The sequence below is a fragment of the Ooceraea biroi genome, chromosome 4 (genome assembly GCF_003672135.1).
Source record: "Ooceraea biroi isolate clonal line C1 chromosome 4, Obir_v5.4, whole genome shotgun sequence".
NCBI lineage: Eukaryota > Metazoa > Arthropoda > Insecta > Hymenoptera > Formicidae > Ooceraea > Ooceraea biroi.
In genome coordinates this window covers 15,077,230-15,099,941 of record NC_039509.1, presented here as the reverse complement: position 1 = coordinate 15,099,941, position 22,712 = coordinate 15,077,230, and the positions used below count along the sequence as shown (strand labels likewise).

At 35.3% G+C, this 22,712-nt stretch overlaps 3 protein-coding genes across 4 annotated transcripts; all 3 read left to right on the top strand.

Moving 5' to 3' along the window:
• The first annotated feature begins 53 nt into the window (after positions 1–53).
• On the top strand, positions 54–11,288 carry LOC105284061 (phospholipase B1, membrane-associated). 2 transcript variants are annotated; one of them, XM_011347301.3, is made up of 8 exons: positions 54–594; positions 1,736–1,837; positions 2,266–2,477; positions 2,849–3,025; positions 3,136–3,434; positions 3,682–3,860; positions 3,969–4,154; positions 11,086–11,288. In XM_011347301.3, exons 1-7 carry the CDS (start codon positions 243–245, stop codon positions 4,118–4,120), a joined length of 1,473 nt encoding a protein of 490 aa, XP_011345603.1. In that variant the 5' UTR covers positions 54–242; the 3' UTR covers positions 4,121–4,154; positions 11,086–11,288. The 2 variants fall into 2 exon arrangements, with proteins under 2 accessions (XP_011345603.1, XP_011345593.1); XM_011347291.3 differs by lacking the exon at positions 11,086–11,288 and having other exon boundaries at positions 56–594; positions 3,969–4,346.
• LOC105284072 (phospholipase B1, membrane-associated) lies at positions 5,684–11,281 on the top strand. Its single transcript, XM_011347313.2, has 7 exons — positions 5,684–6,354; positions 7,371–7,472; positions 7,905–8,116; positions 8,455–8,631; positions 8,742–9,040; positions 10,613–10,791; positions 10,900–11,281. The coding sequence occupies exons 1-7, from the start codon at positions 6,162–6,164 to the stop codon at positions 11,049–11,051; spliced, it is 1,314 nt and encodes a 437-aa protein (XP_011345615.1). The 5' UTR covers positions 5,684–6,161; the 3' UTR covers positions 11,052–11,281.
• A 2,287-nt stretch (positions 11,289–13,575) lies between the features above and the next one.
• LOC105284054 (phospholipase B1, membrane-associated) lies at positions 13,576–22,712 on the top strand. The gene is made up of 8 exons (XM_026969337.1): positions 13,576–14,163; positions 15,807–15,916; positions 16,062–16,266; positions 16,479–16,655; positions 16,784–16,943; positions 17,211–17,370; positions 20,179–20,330; positions 22,491–22,712. The coding sequence occupies exons 1-8, from the start codon at positions 14,059–14,061 to the stop codon at positions 22,667–22,669; spliced, it is 1,248 nt and encodes a 415-aa protein (XP_026825138.1). The 5' UTR covers positions 13,576–14,058; the 3' UTR covers positions 22,670–22,712.

Here is a 22,712-nt window from a genome sequence, read left to right as displayed (position 1 = left end):
ATTTTATATTACAGTTTGCTTTGTTATGATATACTAGCAACACAGGCGCGCGCTACGCATTAAAAAATAAGTAGAATGTGTCTTATGTCTTGCATTCTTCGCCTTGTACTCGACTCTTCGTCGAGAGTTTACATTCGCGTTTGGTCGATTACACTGTTCAACAATAAATTACTTTTCCAACATCGGAACAAGACTAGTCCTTTATGCAAATTTAATTGCACATTTCTTAAAATTGTGACGTGATGGAGCAAGTTCGAAACCGGATTCGTGTTCAGCGTCCGAAAAACTATAAAAAACGATTAGTCTCGCTCCGATGCTTTTTTCTTGTTGAATTGTGTTATCTCACTCTTCGACGGTGTGACGTCTGTATGAATTGCAAAAAGTCAAGTTCCACAATACGGATGCACGGGCAGGTTCTAAACAATCACGATCAGTCGGTGCCCACATCTCTAAGAATAATGTGGAAGTGGTGGCAGTTCTGTTGTATCCTCCTATGCTTATGCGCGATGACATCGTGCCAGAGGAGCGTTCTCGATATGCCTATCCTCGTGCAATTTGTACGCATATTTCGGAACTGGGGTTTGGGTGCTTTCGGTAAGTCTAGATAGCGAGTATGTTCAGCACGGAAACATAATTCGTACATACACGAAGGATTTGCAAATTTTTTACAGAATTCAAAAAATTTTTCTAATAAATTTTATCTTGCGATAGTTAGATAGATTATTCCTTGTTTTCCTTATATTTTTTGTAAGACTAGACATTGTCCAGAAGTTTTCTCCAAGTAAAAGTATTGTGTACTACTCTCAAATAATCACTGACAAATGAAGAATATTTACAATGAAAATAGTGTGAAATAAATCTTGAAAATCTCGAAGATGGTCGCACTCACAAAATTCACAACCATGATCAGACTTTTGCAAAAAGAGAAGAAGAAACTTGAGATGATTTGCATCAAGTGAAATATAATGATGAATTCTTTCTGATCCATTTCTTTCGTGCCTTATATCATCAAAAGCACAACGTGAACGCAACAGATCACTTCAGGTTTGTCATTTTTCGTATAACAGCTTTTATCCATAACCGAATTTAGTTAAACGATATGTTTCTTTTGTAAATTCTCATTGCTTCGCTTGGTTGTGTGATGCCGCGCATTGAAAAAAAAACGGAAATGTCATCTCACTTAATTTAAAACAAAAAAAAACCAGTTTCTTTATGACAAATAGGACAAATCAACGTGACTCAACAAAACTTTAGGTCTGTTCTTTTTAGCTGCACTGCTGAACTAGTGCAATACGTTAAAGTGAGACAAGTATATTTTTTCACACTCTAACTTATTGCACCAGTTCAGCAGTGCAGCTAAAAAGAACAGACCTTTTGTGAGAAATCTTCCATGCTTCTTAGGCGCTGCTATTCTGTATAGTTCATCATCCTCTAATCGGCATAATACGATGCACGTTCCCAATTAAATTTCAAATTGCATTACACACTTGATTTAATTATTTACTTAAAGTAAAGTATATTTTACAATAAAGTATTTAATGTACTTCTAAATTTACTCCTTTGTTAAGCATATATTACTTTTTTCCACTGTGTCATATTTTAGTGTTGCCCCTTACCCTTACTTTTTCTGAATCATTGCACAGGTTGCGTAGATACAACAAGATATATGAGATTAGAAATTATTACTGTATTACTTCTTCCATAAATTACATCAAGTGATTCATTAACTTCGAAGGTCGGACAGGGGCGGATGAAAAATATCTACAATTGGCGAGAGATGCGGGCAAACTGCAAGAAGTCATTCCCGATCATGTCCCGTTTCCGTGCAACGTGACAGGTAGGATGGACAAAAGATAATTACCATTCATTGGTACCATTATCTTAAGGATCGCCTATCTCTAAGCTGCTATCTCATTTTTATGATGATCAGAAGTGAGAAATGATACGATGTAAATTCTTAAGGCTTACGTGATAGGTAGCTGTAAGACTCAGAAAATATAACATTTATATAACATTTTTTTTCTGTCGAGTCTTTATATTTTAGTTAATCAAAATTAAAACTAAACATTTACTTTAATCGTTAAATCTTTAAAAAACATAATTTAATTATAAAAATATCAAAATAATAAGTGCTTTTATTGCTGCTTATAGGAGAAATATCGCTTGTTTACACTTTTGTTCGGAAAATATCGATTTATAATTATTAAAAGAAATGTAAATACTACTATGCACTTAGTGTATTATAGGATCGGCTATGAATTTCAGTGGGGCGATCATCGGAGGTACCAGATTCGGTGCATAAATTAAGACCAGGCGATATTGATGTAATTGGCGCCATAGGTGACTCAATCACGGCTGGAGCTGGAATTTTCGCAACCAGTGTATTTCACATTTTAGTAGATAACAGAGGAGTTACCGCAGCCGCTGGAGGTCAAGGCACATGGAGGCAGTATCTGACTATTCCCAATATCCTCAAAGTAAATCATCAAGATATATAATCTCGGAAATAAGTATTCAGATATTTTATATAAATAATTTAATATAAGAATGTATATACATATTTATAATACATGTTTATAATACATTCTTATACATATATACATATATTAAGCTATTATATGACCTATATATAACAGTGTAATTATTCTATGTATAACATTGCATCGTCGTTTTCAGTATCGGTAAAATAATTGGAGAAATAAACGCGATAATCCAGAAAAAGAAAGAGAAGGGCGATGTAATCTTATTGTTAGTCCATAAAAAATTATTATCTGGTAGTTCGAAAGTTAATCTAACAAACATGAGTAAATGTGCAAATTAGCCATTCTTCAAATTTTCGATATATTAGGAATACAACCCCAATTTGATAGGATATGCGCTTGGAGACTCAATAGTACCAAACGAGGCATCGCAGTTGATTGTCGCAGAGAGCGGTGCCTTTTCCGAGGATATGCCGTACATGGCTGAGGTACTAGTTACAAGGATTAAAAGACATCCAAAGATAGATCTACAAAAACAGTGGAAGGTACGCTGCTCTTTGAATTATGTTTCTAATTATTACTTAAGCTTCTAATTATTACTTAAGAAAAATGCTTCTAGCAATCAGATATTGATGAAGCTAAATTTGATTTATAGTTCATCTCAATAATGATCGGAAGCAACGATTTTTGTAGCGATATCTGTTGGGTTCCATCACCTTGGTCAGTCGTTGATAAACACAAAGCGAAAATGCTTCAAGTTTTGCGGACACTAAGGGATAATCTGCCACGAACCTTCGTGGCCTTGATTCCGCCACCGCATTTAGGTGTTTTAGCCGATGGTAGTCAAGGGCGATTACCCTTGACATGCTATTTCACACAAAATACTGAATGTGGTTGCATGATCGGTCTTGCTCATAAGAGATTCAGGCCAATGTATGACAATATCATACGACGGTAAACATATTATAATAACATAAAATAAAACAGTGATCTGTGCACATCATATTGTCTAACAAGTGATAATTATTATATTTAATTCAAAGTATTACGTTAATGTACATTAAATTATATATGTGAACGCAATTAATTGCACGAAATTAAATGCACATAAAATGGATAGCATATATAATATAATTCATAAGTAAGTTACTATTTATTCTGTAAGTATATATTAGAAATTCAAAACTATTATATTTTTCAGGTGGCAAGAGATAGATATGGAAATCGCTACTTATCCGGAATTTCAGAGAGACGATTTCGTAGTTGTAGGCCAACCCGTCATAATGGATTTAACCGTTCCACGTGCGTCGAATGGTTACGCCGATTTAACGTATTTAAGTGTCGATTGTTTCCACATTAGTCAAAAAGCGAACGCTTGGTGTAAGTCACATAAAACATATTAATAGGAATTATTACTAATACATTAAATTTTAACAAATCTTTGATCTTTTTGACGAATACATTAACAACAGTTTTTAACTTCTGCAGACGCACTCGGTCTATGGGAGAATCTGTTCCAGCCAGTAGGTGCTAAAATGACGAAGCTGTCCGACGATCCACCGTCCGAAAAATTTTATTGTCCTACAGAGGAGAGACCTTATTTGGCTACAATGTTGAATTCAAGAAAACAGAACGACTAACAAAACTGACTGTTAATCACGTGAATTATGTGACATTGATACTTGACGAGAAAGAGAGAAAGAGAGAGAGAGAGAGAAAAAAAAAGTATCTATCGAGTTATTGAGCCGTTGAAGTAATTGTACAATGCTCGATTTTCAATATTGTTGTACGACTATTATAATATCTATTTATGTAATCCAACTTTTTTAATTTAATCTAATTTTATATTACACTTTGATTGTTTATGATAACTGTCTAATCTCTTCCTAGTTAATTTTTTCTGTTTTTTGAGAAGGCCATAAAAAATTTGTAATTAATTTGAGAGCAGTGGCGGAGATACGGACCCGCAGCCCCCGCGACTGCGGGGGGGGGGGGGCGCAGAAGGTTTAGGGGAAGGATTTAGGGGCGCACAGGAGGCGCGATGTTTTATTAAAGCAGGGAGGTGTCATTAGACCAAGCTCCACCACTGTTTGACAAGCACAAGTGTGCAAGCACAATGTGCGTAAGATAGATTATATAAGCTAACAATATACAATCGGGAAATAATATTTGACACATAAATATGTGACAACATGAACATTGTTGAGTACACATTGTATCTCAAATGTATTTTCCTTCATCATGTTCTGCATTATACATAATTTCTGATCGCATTGCATCGGAAAACAAGAAAACTATCTTAAATAATAAATATCTAGATCTATCTGGGATCATTAGCGTTAAATATAGAGGAAAGTCCCCGATTATGAGATACCATATCGATTTTGCCGAATGTAAAGAAATCTATAGGCAGAATTTAAAAATTTAGTACGTTATCTTGAAGAGAATTTACTAAGCTTTAGGTTGGTGAAATGAAAAATCTAATATAAATATTATTTTTTCTGAAAATTAAAAAAATTTGAAAAAAGAGCTTTACGCAGGATCGAGAAAGTGTGCTCCTAATATGAGATACCTCGAGAAATCGGTGTTAAAAGTGCAAAATACATCAGTATTGCAATTAAAAAACTTTATTAGATAGTTTTATAAAAATACTGCTACCACAGCCTTCGCCAAACCACTGTCGATGCTTCCTCGTTCCTCTAACCTCCATAGTCAGATTCTATAAAAATTAAATACACAAAAATTCGTAATATAACTTCGTATTAAGTTTTCTTTAACCTTAAGTAGTATTTTCTTTCTTTTTATTACACTACATAATCCTCATATTCGAGCAATAATTATCTCATATTAAGAGTACCCTGAATATCTCATTATACGAGCCACACGCCTAGCGGTTCCGCGATCATGAAATCTAACCTCTACAATTAAGCAATTCAACAAATTGCGTATTTTCCTGTTACTATGATTCTACTCTATCATTGCATATTGAATTTATTGCAAACCATTTCCTTATTATATAATAAACAAGGTTTGAAGACTTACCTCAAGTTCCTTTGACATGTTCACAATTTCACAAACCTTTTCTTGCAAAGGCTAAACGCAATAACGAACAATGAATTTTTCACTAAATACATTTTACACCAAAAGTAATAAGTTCATGGTGGAACTAACAGATGGTGCTCAATAGTTTAGCAGAAACCCCATTATCTCATATTAGGAGCATATCTCATAATAGGGGATTCTCCTCTATTCTTTCAGTATATTTTCCGTGTTTTGCGAAAGATAAATGATCCAATTTATTTCTTGTACTTTGTTCACATTTCTTTTAAGCATAATTAAAAATTAAATTTGACAAACTTTATCTGATTATATGATTGATATGATATGACATGATTGCCACAATTACTAAATGTTAATTGAACTGTTTCTCTAGAAAATTGTTAAAAATTAATTAGAAGTTCGCTTTCATCTCTGACTTACTGAATATTGTAGTTTATTGCCATTGCAATCATAACAATCATGTAAAATAGCAATCTTGACTCTAATCGACGAACAGCGGAACCAAGGTCTTATGTCTTGCATTCTTTGCCTTGTATTCCACTCTTCGTCGAGATTCACATTGGTTGATTATCTCAATCTCCGACGATGTGACGTCTCGATGAATTGCAAAAAGTTCCACGGATGCACGGGCAAGTTCTAAAAAATCTCGGTCAGTCGGTGCCCACATCTCTAAGAATAATGTGGAAGTGGTGGCAGTTCTGTTGTATCCTGCTATCCTTATGCGCGATGACATCGTGCCAGAGGAGCGTTCTCGATATGCCTATCCTCGTGCAATCTCTACGTATAATTCGGAACTGGGCTTTCGATGCTTTCGGTAAGCCTAGACAGCGAGTATGTGCAGCACGGAAACATAATTCGTACATACACGAAGGATTTGCAAATTGTTTACAGAACTCAAAAAATTTTTCTAATAAATTTTATCTTGCGATAGTTAGATAGATTATTCCTTGTTTTCCTTATATTTTTTGTAAGACTAGACGTTGTCCAACAGTTTTCTCCAAGTAAAAGTATTATGTACTACTCTCAAATAATCACTGATAAATGAAGAGTATTTACAATGAAAATAGTGTGAAATAAATCTTGAAAATCTCGAAGATGGTCGCACTCACAAAATTCACAACCATGATCAGACTTTTGCAAAAAGAGAAGAAGAAACTTGAGATGATTTGCATCAAGTGAAATATAATGATGAATGCATTTCTTTCATGCCTTATATCATCAAAAACACGACGTGAATACAACAGATCACTTCAAGTTTGTCGTATAACGTTTTTCGTATAACAGCTTTTATCCATAACCGAATTTAGTTAAACGACATGTTTCTTTTGTAAATTGTTTCGCTTGGATGTGTGATGTTGCGCATTGAAAAAAAACAGAAATGTCATTGTTATCTCACTAATTAAAAAAAAAAACAGTTTCTTTGTGACAAATGGGGCAAACCAAAGTAACTCAACACAACTGTGCAAAAACTGTGCAAGAACTCTTCCTACTTCTTAGACACTGCTTTTCTGCATAGTTCATTCTCTAATCGGCTAATAATTCGATGGACCATTCCAATTATATATCAAATTGCATTACACACTTGATTTAATTATTTACTTAAAGTAAAGTATATTTTACAATAAAGTATTTAATGTACTTCTAAATTTACTCCTTTGTTAAGCATATATTACTATTTTCCACTGTGTCATATTTTAGTGTGGCCCCTTACCCTTACTTTTTCTGAATCATTGCACAAGTTGCGTAGATACAACCAGATATATGAGATTAGAAATTATTACTGTATTACTTCTTCCATAAATTACAACAAGTGATTCATTAACTTCGAAGGTCGGACAGGGACGGATGAAAAATATCTACAATTGGCGAGAGATGCGGGCAAACTGCAAGAAGTCATTCCCGATCATGTCCCGTTTCCGTGCAACGTGACAGGTAGGATGGACAAAAGATAATTACCATTCATTGGTACCATTATCTTAAGGATCGCCTATCTCTAAGCTGCTATCTATCTTATTTTTATGATGATCAGAAGTGAGAAATGATACGATGTAAATTCTTAAGGCTTACGTGATAGGTAGCTGTAAGACTCAGAAAATATAACATTTATATAACATTTTTTTTCTGTCAAGTCTTTATATTTTAGTTACACAAAATTAAAACTAAACATTTACTTTAATCGTTAAATCTTTAAAAAACATAATTTAATTATAAAAATATCAAAATAATAAGTGCTTTTATTGCTGCTTATAGGAGAAATATCGCTTGTTTACACTTTTGTTCGGAAAATATCGATTTATAATTATTAAAAGAAATGTAAATACTACTATGCACTTAGTGTATTATAGGATCGGCTATGAATTTTAGTGGGGCGATCATCGGAGGTACCAGATTCGGTGCATAAATTAAGACCAGGCGATATTGATGTAATTGGCGCCATGGGTGATTCGCTCACGGCTGGAAATGGAATTTTCGCAACCAGTATATTTCACGTTATAGTAGATAACAGAGGAGTTACCGCAACCGGTGGAGGCCAAGGAACATGGAGGCAGTATCTAACAGTACCCAATATCCTCAAAGTAATTCATTAAGATATATAATCTCGGAAATAAGTATTCAGATATTTTATATAAACAATTTAATATAAGAATGTATATACATATTTATAATACATTCTTATATAGTAAGCTATTATATAACTTATATAACAGTATAGTCATATTTTATGTATAACATTTCATCGTCGTTTTCAGTATCGGTAGAATAATTGAAGAAATAAACGCGATAATCCAGAAAAAGAAAGAGAAGGGCGATGTAATGTTATCCATAAAAAATTGTTATCTGGTAGTTCGAAAGTTAATCTAATAAACATGAAAAATGTGCAACTTAGACACTTTTCAAATTTTCGATATATTAGGAATTCAACCCCAATTTGATAGGATACGCGCTGGGAGATTCATTAGCATCGAACGAGGCATCACAGCTAAATGTCGCTGAGGGCGGTGCCGTTTCCGAGGATATGCCATACATGGCTGAAGTACTAGTTACAAGGATTAAAAGACATCCAAAGATAGATCTACAAAAACATTGGAAGGTACGCTGCTCTTTGAATTATGTTTCTACTTATTACTCAAGATTCTAATTATTACTTAAGAAAAATGCTTCTAGTAATCAGACATTGGTGAAGCTAAATTTGATTTATAGTTCATCTCAATAATGATCGGAGGCAACGTTTTTTGTACCGACATGTGCTGGGTTCCATCAACTTGGTCAATCATTGATAAACACATAGCGGAAATGCTTCAAGTTTTGCGGACACTGAGGGATAATCTGCCACGAACCTTCGTGGCCTTGATTCCGCCACCGCATGTAGGTGTTTTAGCCGATGGTAGTCAAGGGCGATTACCCTTGAGATGTTATTTCACACAAACTGCTGAATGTGGTTGCATGCTCAGTCTTGCTTATAAGAGATTCAGGCCAATGTATGACAATATCATAAGACGGTAAACATATTATAATAACATAAAATAAAACAGTGATCTGTGCATATCATATTGTCTAACAAGCGTTAATTATTATATTTCTGATAAAAGAACGTAAATTATATTCAAAGTAGTACGTTAATGTATTGGGTTGGCCCAAAAGTAATTGCGTTTTTTTTATATAAATAAAAGGCGAATTTTTCATGGGAAACAAAAACTTTATTAAACAATATATTGTCCATTTTGTTTGATTATCTTTTGCCATTTTTCAGGCAACTTCATGATTCCGCGCTCAAAAAAGTTCTTCTCTTTTTCAGCAAAAAACAATTCCAAGAACGATTTGATATCCTCATCAGCAGTAAAGGTTTTACCATTCAAGGCGTTTTGCAAAGAACGAAACAAATGGTAATCTGATGGTGCCAGGTCTGGCGAATATGGTGGATGTGGTAACATCATGGTAACACATCCCATCCAAGCTACAACAATTTTTCACGAGTGACCAAACTTGTACGTGGTCTAGCGTTATCATGGTGAAACACAACACCTTTGCGATTCACCAATTCTCGACGTTTCTGTTTGATGGCATCATTTCATTTATCCAGTTGACGACAGTATACGTCTGAATTAATGGTTTGATTCCTTGCAAGCAGCTCAAAATACACAATACCTTTAAAGTCCCACCAGACTGACAGCATAATCTTTCTTTGGTGAATATCTGCTTTTCAAGTGCTTTCAGCAGGTTCATCACGCTTGCTCCACCATCTTTTTCGTTTGACGTTGTTGTAGACGATCCATTTTTCGTCGCCTGTTACATACGTTTCAAAAATGGATCATTTTCCTCACGTTTCAAAAGAGAATCGCAGGTGTCAATATGCTTAGTGAGATGAATTTCTTTGAGCTCATGTGGTACCCAAATATCGAGCTTACTAATGTATCCAAGTCGTTTTAAATGGTTTTCAACACTCGATTTCGATATGTTAAGATTCTCAGCAATCTCTCGTGTCGTTAAACGCCGATTCGAATCAATCAGTGCCTTTATTTTGTCATCATCAATTTCGATTGGCCCTCCTGAGCGTGGTGCATCTTTCACATTAAAATCTGCAGATCGAAATTTAGTAAACGAATTTTGACACTGCCGCAGTTTTAAAGCATCTTCGCCATATACATGACATAACTTTTGATGAGCTTGCACAGCGTTTTTCCCTTTTCGGAAGTAATAAAACAAAATATGACGAAAATGTTCTTTTTGATTTTCCATTTTGAAATCGACGGCAAACAAACAATTGCTAACGAAATCGTGTGCTTTCTTTTTCTAAAACAAGCTTGAACTGTGAGTTGTTAACCTACATAATGAATTTGCGGTTTAGAATGAAGTTAGTTACATTTCAAGATATGTATGTCCATCTATTGGAAAAAAACGCAATTACTTTTTGGCCAACCCAATAATGTACATTAAATTATATATGTGCACGCAATTAATTGTACGAAATTAAGTGCACATAAAATGGATAGCATATATAATATAATTCATAAGTAAGTTGCAATTTATTCTGTAAGTATATATTAGAAATTCAAAACTATTATATTTTTCAGGTGGCAAGAGATAGATATGGAAATCGCTGCTTATCCAGAATTTCAGAGAGACGATTTCGTAGTTGTAGGCCAACCCATCTGGATGGATGTAACTGTTCCACTTGCGTCAAATGGATATGCCGATGAGACGTATTTAAGTACGGATTGTTTCCACATTAGTCAAAAGGCGAACGCTTGGTGTAAGTCACATAAAACATATTAATAGGAATTATTACTAATACATTAAATTTTAACAAATCTTTGATCTTTTTGACGAATACATTAACAACAGTTTTTAACTTCTGCAGACGCACTCGGTCTATGGGAGAATCTGTTCCAGCCAGTAGGTGCTAAAATGACAAAGCTGTCCGACGATCCACCGTCCGAAAAATTTTATTGTCCTACAGAGGAGAGACCTTATTTGGCTACAATGTTGAATTCAAGAAAACAGAAAGACTAACAAAACTGACTGTTAATCACGTGAATTATGTGACATTGATACTTGACGAGAAAGAGAAAAAGAGAGAAAAAATATCAATGGAGTTATTGAGCCGTTGAAGTAGTTGTACTATAATGCTTGATTTTCAATATTGTTGTAGTGTTATAATATCTAAAGTTATAGTATTACGTGAAATTGTCATTATAACTATAGAATAAGGAAATTGTGGTATTATAATTATTTGATTATTGATAGAGTTCTCTCGATAATATTCTTTTTAACCCCTTAAAACGTTATAGAGCAAAACTTTATAAAGATATTACTGTAAGAAAGTTGTCATTGCTCGCATAGAAAAATCTGTAAACGGTTAGAGAACATTAAAAACTGCTACACTGAGAAAAAAATGTAATTGATCTTACAAAATGTTTTGTCACGGGCTGCCAACAAAATATATACTTATTTCAACAAGTTATATATTGAATCAAATATAGAATTGTTGAATTATAATTCTTATATGTGTGATTACACATCCATATCCATAATCCAAGAACTACATATTTGTTTCAATATATAACTTGTTGAAATAAGTATATATTTTGTTGGCAGCCCGTGACAAAACATTTCGTAAGATCAATTACATTTTTTTCTCAGTGCACGTATAATTTTTAACCTTTATTACTTTCTTCAGATTTAATAGCATATTCGATTTAGATGCAATCGATATTATTCAATATATATGTATTCAGACGAGTGTGGGTACATAGAGTGGTGTAAGCAGGTGTTAGTATAAGAAGCAAAACGATTTGTTGCAACATTGACCGTAGTCCTGTCACTCTTACTCACGTACTTTGTCTACTACCGTATAAGAATACGAAAGAATGTAGGGGAACTGATGAATATGTTCATCGCAAAAGAGGGGATCACACGTCAACGGTCGCACGGGCCCATCTTTCTTCGACCTGCTTCATTCATGTTTGACAGTGTCATTCGATAGTATCGTTGAAGAAATGTAATTATATTTTATACCTTAAGTGCTTTTATACAGCTCAAATGGAAAATTGCCCTAAAGATCGTGCACATTTTTCAAAGAATCAGCGAATTAATCAAACAACTCTCTGTATCGCAATGTTAGCTGATAAACAAACGCGAATCTGCTCGCAGCTTTATTTAAACGATCTTGTCGCTGTGTATACATGCAAATAACGATCTACGTGTATGAATCGAAGTTTGCAGTTGTCTCCAGTCGAAAATATTCTCGAGGAAGTGCATCGATGGCGACCGGAAGTTCTGTTCGACCGAGTCAAGAACCCATCAAAATCCTACCATGGAATAAAACATGGAGTGACTAGCAGTCGAAGTATAAAGAAAACTTAAAAAAGGACTTTCGTCAGTCATTAAGTTAATTTTTGCCCTCGCTTTCGGTATCTCGCGAGTATCATGAGGACCGAAGCGATTTATTTGTTTGTGGCTATCGCTGGCCTACAGTTGAATGAATGCGTCTCTTTCATGGACTTCTTGCGCAGCGTGTTTCGAGCGGGAAAGGTAAGCTTCTTTCTGACATAAACATCGCGGAATTAAGATTAAGATTATTATACGCATCAACATAGTCAAGAGGCACGGTAGTGTCTCGCGCCAAGTATACGCGCAGCGAAACCGCACCGTGACACTTTTACGCGAAGCGACGCTTTCGCAGACACTCGGTTTATTAGATCTCAATAACCACTGAACGGATCAACTTCTAAGTAGGCTCAATGGATAGCTTGGGGTCGAATTATATAAGAAAAGTTTTTTTATTTTTTTTATATTACGCCGTTGAGACTGCTACTTGATTCGAGGACTTGATTGAAGAAAGAGAATTTTAAAACATATTTTAGTACAACGTGCGAAACACGTATTAAGATTCCTGCAATAAGGAAAAAATGCATGTGCGATGAAAGAAATCCGTTTCGCTGACGTTAATCATCGCATAATCATGAGAACAATGGAAGCGAGAGTTACGTATTCCGTAATCATTCGCGAATTCGATAGACTAACAAGTAAAGACATTATTGAGAGAATCGCCAGAAATATTCTGACATGCAGGATGCCTCCGTACGTTTGTGATTCCTATGTGAGAAATCGCGCGTGATCCGCAAGTTAAGATCAGTCGAAGTATAAAGAAAACTTAAAAAAGGACTTTCGTCAGTCATTAAGTTAATTTTGGCCCTCGCTTTTGGTATCTCGCGAGTATCATGAGGACCGAAGCGATTTATTTGTTTGTGGCTATCGCTGGCCTACAGTTGAATGAATGCGTCTCTTTCATGGACTTCTTGCGCAGCGTGTTTCGAGCGGGAAAGGTAAGCTTCTTTCTGACATAAACATCGCGGAATTAAGATTAAGATTATTATACGCATCAACATAATCAAGAGGCACGGTAGTGTCTCGCGCCAAGTATACGCGCAGCGAAACCGCACCGTGACACTTTTACGCGAAGCGACGCTTTCGCAGACACTCGGTTTATTAGATCTCAATAACCACTGAACGGATCAACTTCTAAGTAGGCTCAATGGATAGCTTGGGGTCGAATTATATAAGAAAGGTTTTTTTATTTTTTTATATTACGCCGTTGAGACTGCTACTTGATTCGAGGACTTGATTGAAGAAAGAGAATTTTAAAACATATTTTAGTACAACGTGCGAAACACGTATTAAGATTCCTGCAATAAGGAAAAAATGCATGTGCGATGAAAGAAATCCGTTTCGCTGACGTTAATCATCGCATAATCATGAGAACAATGGAAGCGAGAGTTACGTATTCCGTAATCATTCGCGAATTCGATAGTCAGACTAACAAGTAAAGACATTATTGAGAGAATCGCCAGAAATATTCTGACATGCAGGATGCCTCCCTACGTTTGTGATTCCTATGTGAGAAATCGCGCGTGATCCGCAAGTTAAGATCAGTCGAAGTATAAAGAAAACTTAAAAAAGGACTTTCGTCAGTCATTAAGTTAATTTTGGCCCTCGCTTTTGGTATCTCGCGAGTATCATGAGGACCGAAGCGATTTATTTGTTTGTGGCTATCGCTGGCCTACAGTTGAATGAATGCGTCTCTTTCATGGACTTCTTGCGCAGCGTGTTTCGAGCGGGAAAGGTAAGCTTCTTTCTGACATAAACATCGCGGAATTAAGATTAAGATTATTATACGCATCAACATAATCAAGAGGCACGGTAGTGTCTCGCGCCAAGTATACGCGCAGCGAAACCGCACCGTGACACTTTTACGCGAAGCGACGCTTTCGCAGACACTCGGTTTATTAGATCTCAATAACCACTGAACGGATCAACTTCTAAGTAGGCTCAATGGATAGCTTGGGGTCGAATTATATAAGAAAAGTTTTTTTATTTTTTTTATATTACGCCGTTGAGACTGCTACTTGATTCGAGGACTTGATTGAAGAAAGAGAATTTTAAAACATATTTTAGTACAACGTGCGAAACACGTATTAAGATTCCTGCAATAAGGAAAAAATGCATGTGCGATGAAAGAAATCCGTTTCGCTGACGTTAATCATCGCATAATCATGAGAACAATGGAAGCGAGAGTTACGTATTCCGTAATCATTCGCGAATTCGATAGACTAACAAGTAAAGACATTATTGAGAGAATCGCCAGAAATATTCTGACGTGCAGGATGCCTCCCTACGTTTGTGATTCCTATGTGAGAAATCGCGCGTGATCCGCAAGTTAAGATCAGACCTTGCTTTTATGCCGGCTTGTAAAATTTCTCATCAAATTCACAGAAATGTTTTTATAGAGAACAAAGAACAAAGAACTTGATGTTATTCATTAAACAATAATATCGTCTTTGGGGACTTCTACAAACCAATGTCGCTTTGTTTTGGTAGTGACATAGACTAATTAGCAGCATAACAAATTTCTGACATTACTGGCATCATTAAAGAAAGAAGGAAATTAAAAAATGATAAATTACATAGTTAAAAGCCCAAGAAGGCCCACTTTGCGAAAGAAAGACGCTGATGAAGCACGAAAGAAAGAGTGCTTTGCATTCCGAACATTCGGAGAAAGGCCGCGACGTTTCTTTTCATGTTAGCGTACAGAAAGATCGACGTTGGATACATTCAGAACTGCCTTAACACAATTTGAGCTATTATAAATTATACGATGCACCCACTGGGTTTGTCGAATAGTTCAACTGAATAGCATTAAGCTGAGACGGACCCGAACGTGCCTCTTTTGGAGCTACAAAGAGCGAACAAATTATTTATATGCGCCGGTATTTAAGTCGCGACGCGACGCGTTGGAATGCAAATCGAAGAAAGCAAGAGTATAGACGTGTACTGAATACTAAGCGCGCTAATCGGCACCGGCTCAAATGGCTCGTCAGAAAAATCGCAGGTGAAAAGATTTCGTTTTGAAGATAGTCACAACCATGTGACTTATCGCAGAAACAGACGTGGAAACTTAGATTGCCAAGCGTCTAATGATGTTTTAGCGTTGCTTCAGTAAAGATAAGGATCTCGGAGTTATTGTGGTCCAATGAAAATGCAGTATAAAATCGTATTATTCCTATATATTCAAAAAAGAAATTGATCATTCGATCATTCACGATTACGAGTGACGATCGCCTGAATGCACAGGTTTTATAAAAAAGAATTACGGTTACCTAATTATGAGATAATGTTGCATTCTGTTCTAAAATATTTCGGCATTGCGCGCGTAAGTAAGATAAACGAAGCCAGGTTCATAAGTCATACTAATCGCATAACTTTTAGAATGATTTGGATGAAAATGGAATCTCATATCCCGTGCTATACAGTAGTGCACGAAGACAGCCAATGGTTCCCGACAATGTTCCGTTCCCTTGCAACGCGCATCTCGGCAGGTATTAGCATAATTAAGTATTAGATAATTCTATTTGGTGTTAAGTGTGATAAAAATATGATGCATAAGCTATGTATAAATTATATAAATTTGTGTATGGATAAGTAAAAGTAGATTTCAGAAATTTATGTTTTATCATCTCACAGATCGTCCTCGATACCGGATAGTGTCCATCGTCTGAAACCAGGTGACATCGATGTGATTGGTGGTCTCGGTGATTCCTTAGTTGCCGGAAGCGGTGCTTTGGAAGAATTCGCTATGGGAACCTTTATCGAGGCACGAGGAGTTAGCTGGTGCGTCGGAGGTCAAGGCAATTGGAGGCAATTTCTAACACTTCCCAATATCCTCAAGGTAGGTACGTGACAAGATGTCAAAGATGTCTCACGATACCCTTTCTCAATTCTTGCATCGATCTTTTATCACGGAGAAAGTTGAGTAGAACAAGTGACAAATTACAGAAACGAATGTTAATTCTTCATTGTAAACATGCTTTTCTGCTTATATCTTTTGGGTATAATAAAAAAATAATATCCACACTATACTCTTTCTCTCTGCAATTGCAGGTGTTCAATCCGAGATTAACCGGATATTCCACGGGCACCGGTGAGTTTATTTCATCATCAGCGAGATTGAACGTCGCTTTTCCAGTTGCTGCTACGGAGGATGCATTGAAGCAGGCGCGAATCCTGGTGCAGAGGATCAAGAATGACCCAAAGATAAATGTAAAGAAACATTGGAAGGTAATGATCCCTCATTATAACGCGAACTTGTATCGTCGAAGAAAAAAATGTAACGTAAACGCAAAAGTAACGTTACATGGAATTTTTTATTATCAACCTCTAACGAGTATTCTATGTCCTCATTTTAGCTAATTACAATCTTATTTGGAGCTAACGATATCTGCTCGGCACAGTGTTACGATCCGCAACAATTCTCGCCGATGCGGCATGCTCTGCATTTGCGAAGAGTGCTCGACTTTCTAAAGGTCGCATTACCTCGTACACTGGTCAATTTAATTCCAACCATAGGTGATAGCTTAATTAAGATTTTTTATTATCATTATTCAAAAAATAAACTTGAACGTAAATATAGTACTTTTTTCTCAATCTAAGTGTAAGAAAGCACACGTTATCGTAATGCATGTATCATTCTAGATTAAATTTTTTTCAATAAATTTCGAAATTAAAAGTTGCTAGATTGTATGTTACGACATAACGCGACTGTCATAAAGCCACATATGTACCATACGTAAGCCAGTTTACGTACCATATGATATTCGTATTACTTTTCGACAGACGTCACAGTCTCAATCAGAGTGACCCGAAGTACTATGTGCAATATATTACACCCTCTTTACTGCGCTTGTATGCACAAAGACAGTGAAGCGGAAATTACCGCATCGAGAATGTCACGGCTCTATCAGCAAGCTGCTGAAACTTTAGTACTCTCAGGAAGGTACTATATCTATTATACAATTAAAAGAATGTAGAATATTATTTAACTAACGACGTAAACAAAATCTTTCATCAACATTTTTCATATCTGAGAGAAATTTCTTATTTTATTCAATATGCTAATTTCTTTTAATTATATTTCATATTGGATTGGCCAAAAAGTAATTGCGTTTTTTTCCAATAGATGGACATACATATCTTGAAATGTAACTAACTTCATTCTAAACCGCAAATTCATTATGTAGGTTAACAACTCACAGTTCAAGCTTGTTTTATTGGGTCGTCCGGAAAGTTCGTGCCGATTTTTAATAGATGGCGTTGGAACATGTCTGAATATATCAATGTTATTGAAAACACACGATTTATATACATATGCTTAAAGGTGACATTTCAACGCATCTTTAGGAAAAAAGTTGTTTCAGATAAATTGATTCGTGTCAGTTTTGTACTCTTTTGAAGATGGAAGAAAACAAAGAACATTTTAGACACTTGATGCTTTTCTATTACCGGAAAGGCAAAAATGCCTCACAAGCAACAAATTCGATATGTTCTGTTTACGGAGAAGGCGCTTTAGCTGAAAGAACCGTACGTAAGTGGTTCGCTAAGTTTAGAGCTGGTGATTTTAACCTTAAAGACCAAGAACGCTCGGGCAGACCCTCTACTACTGATGATGATCAAATCAAGACACTGATCGAGAATAACCCGCGCTACACGACACGTGAATTAGCAGAGATACTGAAAATATCGAAAACCACTGTCCACGATCATGTAGTGAAGCTTGGTTACGTAAGTCGCTATGATGTATGGGTTCCGCATAATTTGGCTGAAAAAATTTAACGGATCGCATTTCCATCTGCGACTCGCTGTACAAGCGCAACGAAAACGTACCATTTTTGAAGCAATTAGTGACGGGTGACGAAAAATGGATCATTTACAACAATGTAGAACGAAAAAGATTCTGGGGTAAGCGAAATGAACCAGCATTAACCACTCCGAAAGCCGGCCTTCATCCAAAAAAAGTCATGCTCTGTGTCTGGTGGGATTGGAAAGGAATCCTATATTATGAGCTCCTACCACACAACCAAACGATAAATGCAGATAAGTACTGCTCGCAACTGGACGAATTAAAGACAGCGATTCAGGAAAAACGTCCAGAATTAGCTAATAGGAAGGGCGTCGTGTTCCATCAGGACAATGCCAGACCTCATGTTTCTTCGACTACCCGACAAAAATTGTTGGAGTTTGGCTGGGATGTGCCACCTCACCCACCGTATTCACCAGACATTGCACCTTCAGACTTTCACTTATTTAAGTCTTTGCAAAATTCTCTTAGCGGCAAGAACTTCAACTCTTTGATCGACATAAAAAACCACCTTGAGGAGTTTTTCGCCGAGAAACCTAAGAAGTTCTGGGAGAATGAAATCTTCCAGTTGCGTGAAAGATGGACAAAGGTTGTGAAACAAAACGGTGCATACATAAGACAATAAATATTTATCGACATAAAAAAATGTTGCCTTTGAATTTTCCTTCAAAATCGGCACGAACTTTCCGGACGACCCAATAGAAAAAGAAAGCACACGATTTCGTTAACAATTGTTTGTTTGCCGTCGATTTCAAAATGGAAAATCAAAAAGAACATTTTCGTCATATTTTGTTTTATTACTTCTGAAAAGGGAAAAACGCTGTGCAAGCTCATAAAAAGTTATGTCATGTATATGGCGAAGATGCTTTAAAACTGCGGCAGTGTCAAAATTGGTTTACTAAATTTCGATCTGCAGATTTTAATGTGAAAGGTGCACCACGCTCAGGAGGACCAATCGAAATTGATGATGACAAAATAAAGGCACTGATTTATTCGAATCGGCGTTTAACGACACGAGAGATTGCTGAGAATCTTAACATATCGAAATCGAGTGTTGAAAACCATTTAAAACGACTTGGATACATTAGTAAGCTCGATATTTGGGTAGCACATGAGCTGAAAGAAATTCATCTCACTAAGCGTATTGACACCTGCGATTCTCTTTTGAAACGTGAGGAAAATGATCGATTTTTGAAACGTATGTAACAGGCGACGAAAAATGGATCGTCTACAACAACGTCAAACGAAAAAGATGGTGGAGCAAGCGTGATGAACCTGCTGAAAGCACTTGAAAAGCAGATATTCACCAAAGAAAGATTATGCTGTCAGTCTGGTGGGACTTTAAAGGTATTGTGTATTTTGAGCTGCTTGCAAGGAATCAAACCATTAATTCAGACGTATACTGTCGTCAACTGGATAAATGAAATGATGCCATCAAACAGAAACGTCGAGAATTGGTGAATCGCAAAGGTGTTGTGTTTCACCATGATAACGCTAGACCACGTACAAGTTTGGTCACTCGTGAAAAATTGTTGTAGCTTGGATGGGATGTGTTACCATGATGTTACCACATCCACCATATTCGCCAGACCTGGCACCATCAGATTACCATTTGTTTCGTTCTTTGCAAAACGCCTTGAATGGTAAAACCTTTACTGCTGATGAGGATATCAAATCGTTCTTGGAATTGTTTTTTGCTGAAAAAGAGAAGAACTTTTTTGAGCGCGGAATCATGAAGTTGCCTGAAAAATGGCAAAAGATAATCAAACAAAATGGACAATATATTGTTTAATAAAGTTTTTGTTTCCCATGAAAAATTCGCCTTTTATTTATATAAAAAAAAACGCAATTACTTTTTGGCCAACCCAATAGATTGGTAAATTCGTTTGACTTAGCAGACTGGATTGTAGTATGCGCAAGCATTAATAAATTGCTGTTTTTCTTTAGATATGATAACTCCCCAGACTTCACGGTAGTATTGCAGCCATTCATCAAATTATTTAACGCACCTAGTGCGGATCCTGCTCGTGCATCACCGATTGACACCAGTCTGGTCACATATGACTGTTTCCACTTCAGTCAGAAAGGACATGCGCTTGGTAAACGATTTACTATTTTTATCATGCTAATTAATAAATATTTTTATGTACAATAGGACTTAAGAACTTCCCTGGTAGAAATCTGTGCAGTTTTTCTAGACACCCAAGCAGTTACTGTTTAGTATTACTGTATTCTCATCAATTGTATCAATACTGTGCAGGAAATGGACAAAAACTAGATAGAGTTTTGTTATGGCAGAACTGACAACTAAGGTTAAAGAAAGTAAGCAAACAACAAATGAGTTGCATATTAATAGTACAGAATTGTATTGTGACGAGAATACATCAGATTCTGATATTAATAATGAAGAATTGTATTGTGACGAGAACACATCAGATTCTGATAACAATGAAAACTGTCATAATAATTTGGACATTGAACAGGATGAAATCGTACAATTAAAAGAGTGGATTATTTCATGCAGAATACCTCATTCGCATAGTGATAAATTATTAAAAATATTAAGACGTAGAGTATTACCGACACTTCCAATATGTACAAAAACATTTCTGCAAAGCACTTTGTCTAGTTTTTGTTCAGTTTTTGTTCATTAAATGAGTTCAGATTTTGTGCATCTTTTGTGGCCAGTAACTGTAGGAAAAACGTTACATCTTGATCGGGATCCCAACAGTTTTACTCGTCAATTACTGGGCAGAATGTAACAAAACTGTTCAATAACTGCTAAACAAATGCACGAAATTTCTACCAGGGTTCTTATTCGACTAATGTATTGATAAACTTTGTGTGCGTATAAATAATATATTAATTATAATTATCTATCATTGTCGCGTTTTTGTTGTTTTCTTGAATGAATGCTCCCCTGTTCGATGTCAGAAAAAATGTAACTATGTAGAAACGGTTGCAGCTTACTAGGGGAAGGAATTATGGAATTGATGATAAATATGAAAAGCAATAAAATATCCAACAAGATTTGATCTTATATAATAAAATTCATTCAATTTGTTGAGTTAAATTATTTTATAAATTATAACATGAATAATTCGTACTATATTATTGTGGTCAGCAATGTACATTGATACAGTAATTTTTAACTTTTAACTTTTAATTTCATATTACAATGTAACAATTATAATATAATATTTTATAATACAGACAATAATATATATTGTCTGTATTATTATTGTATACTGTATTATTGTATATAATTGATTGCCAATACCAATGTTAATCTTATTAATAATTTCAGTTTGCGTAAAAAGAAAACTGAAATTATTAATAAGATTAATATTGGTATTGGCAATCAATTGTAATAAACTTTCTAAATTGGATAAATTTTGAGTCTGTTAGAAGTTAATTAGTGTGCGCATTATATAATATGCTTTGATGACATGTCTTTCATGACATGCTACGAAGACATAATTACTTATATTTGCTTTAAGTACTGTTTCAATTAAAAAGAAGTTAATTAAATCAAATGTATGCAATTATCTTGGAACGATACATCAAGCTATTTGCGAGAATGTTGCGCATCAAAGATGTTCAATTTGGAAGTTCATCCAACATTCCGTACGAATGTAATAAGCGTAGTTAGTTATGTCATTTATTTCATGTATTAACACGTAACAAGTTGTACATGTTCATGTCACAAGTATATAAGCGTAAAAAATTTATGATTATCTGAAGAAGTAATCAAAATCAGAGACTTAAAAATTAATTAGATGTTACGTAAAAATAATAACCACACGAGAGTCAATCAATTAATGATCATGCATCAGTGTGCACTCAAAGATAAATTAATCGTTTGTACGAGAAATAAAATGGTCATGGGCTATAAACTAATCATCAATTCGTTACAATTATGCCTCGCATTTATTAATGGTGATAAATGATTACGAAAACTCATTAATCCTTAATATTTAGTTGAAACATATATTCGTTCCGTTTTGTTAATGTTTTTAAAAATATCAGTTGTAATACATATTCGTTATAATAAATATTCGTTATTAACAATACTAAAACAGCGGGATAAATATATGTTATAATTTAATAACAATATTAATAAAAGTCAGAAAAAAAGAAAAATGTTACATCGACGAAATTTATATAATTTTTACATGATAATAAATTATAATAGAAGCGCAGCGTATGATTCAATCACATTTCATTCGGTTCTATGTTCTATTATATATTCTATTTAGGTGCCAATCTGTTATGGAACAATATGTTCGAGCCAGTCGGGAACAAGACGGAGAAAGGATTGCCGAGAATATTGGAGAAAGTACTCTGTCCTATGGAGAATGCGCCCTACATCTTCACGAATATCAATTCGCGATTTTTCCGAATGACCGGAAGACAAGATGGAATCGCGCCTAGATAACGTAAAAATCAATGGCTAGAAAATTTTGTTATGCTGTATTGTA

What these genes read in the sequence shown, in the direction of transcription:
- LOC105284072 (XM_011347313.2), top strand. Translation starts at nt 6,162, where the DNA reads ATGCACGGGCAAGTTCTAAAAAATCTCGGTCAGTCGGTGCCCACATCT. An exon ending in GTTTCCGTGCAACGTGACAG is followed by an intron (nt 7,473 to 7,904) that starts GTAGGATGGACA and finishes TATGAATTTTAG; the next exon opens with TGGGGCGATCATCGGAGGTA. An exon ending in TATGACAATATCATAAGACG is followed by an intron (nt 9,041 to 10,612) that starts GTAAACATATTA and finishes TATATTTTTCAG; the next exon opens with GTGGCAAGAGATAGATATGG.
- LOC105284061 (XM_011347301.3), top strand. Translation starts at nt 243, where the DNA reads ATGGAGCAAGTTCGAAACCGGATTCGTGTTCAGCGTCCGAAAAACTAT. An exon ending in CTGGGGTTTGGGTGCTTTCG is followed by an intron (nt 595 to 1,735) that starts GTAAGTCTAGAT and finishes TTAACTTCGAAG; the next exon opens with GTCGGACAGGGGCGGATGAA. An exon ending in TCAAAAAGCGAACGCTTGGT is followed by an intron (nt 3,861 to 3,968) that starts GTAAGTCACATA and finishes TAACTTCTGCAG; the next exon opens with ACGCACTCGGTCTATGGGAG.
- LOC105284054 (XM_026969337.1), top strand. Translation starts at nt 14,059, where the DNA reads ATGAGGACCGAAGCGATTTATTTGTTTGTGGCTATCGCTGGCCTACAG. An exon ending in CACTTCCCAATATCCTCAAG is followed by an intron (nt 16,267 to 16,478) that starts GTAGGTACGTGA and finishes CTGCAATTGCAG; the next exon opens with GTGTTCAATCCGAGATTAAC. An exon ending in TCAGAAAGGACATGCGCTTG is followed by an intron (nt 20,331 to 22,490) that starts GTAAACGATTTA and finishes TATTCTATTTAG; the next exon opens with GTGCCAATCTGTTATGGAAC.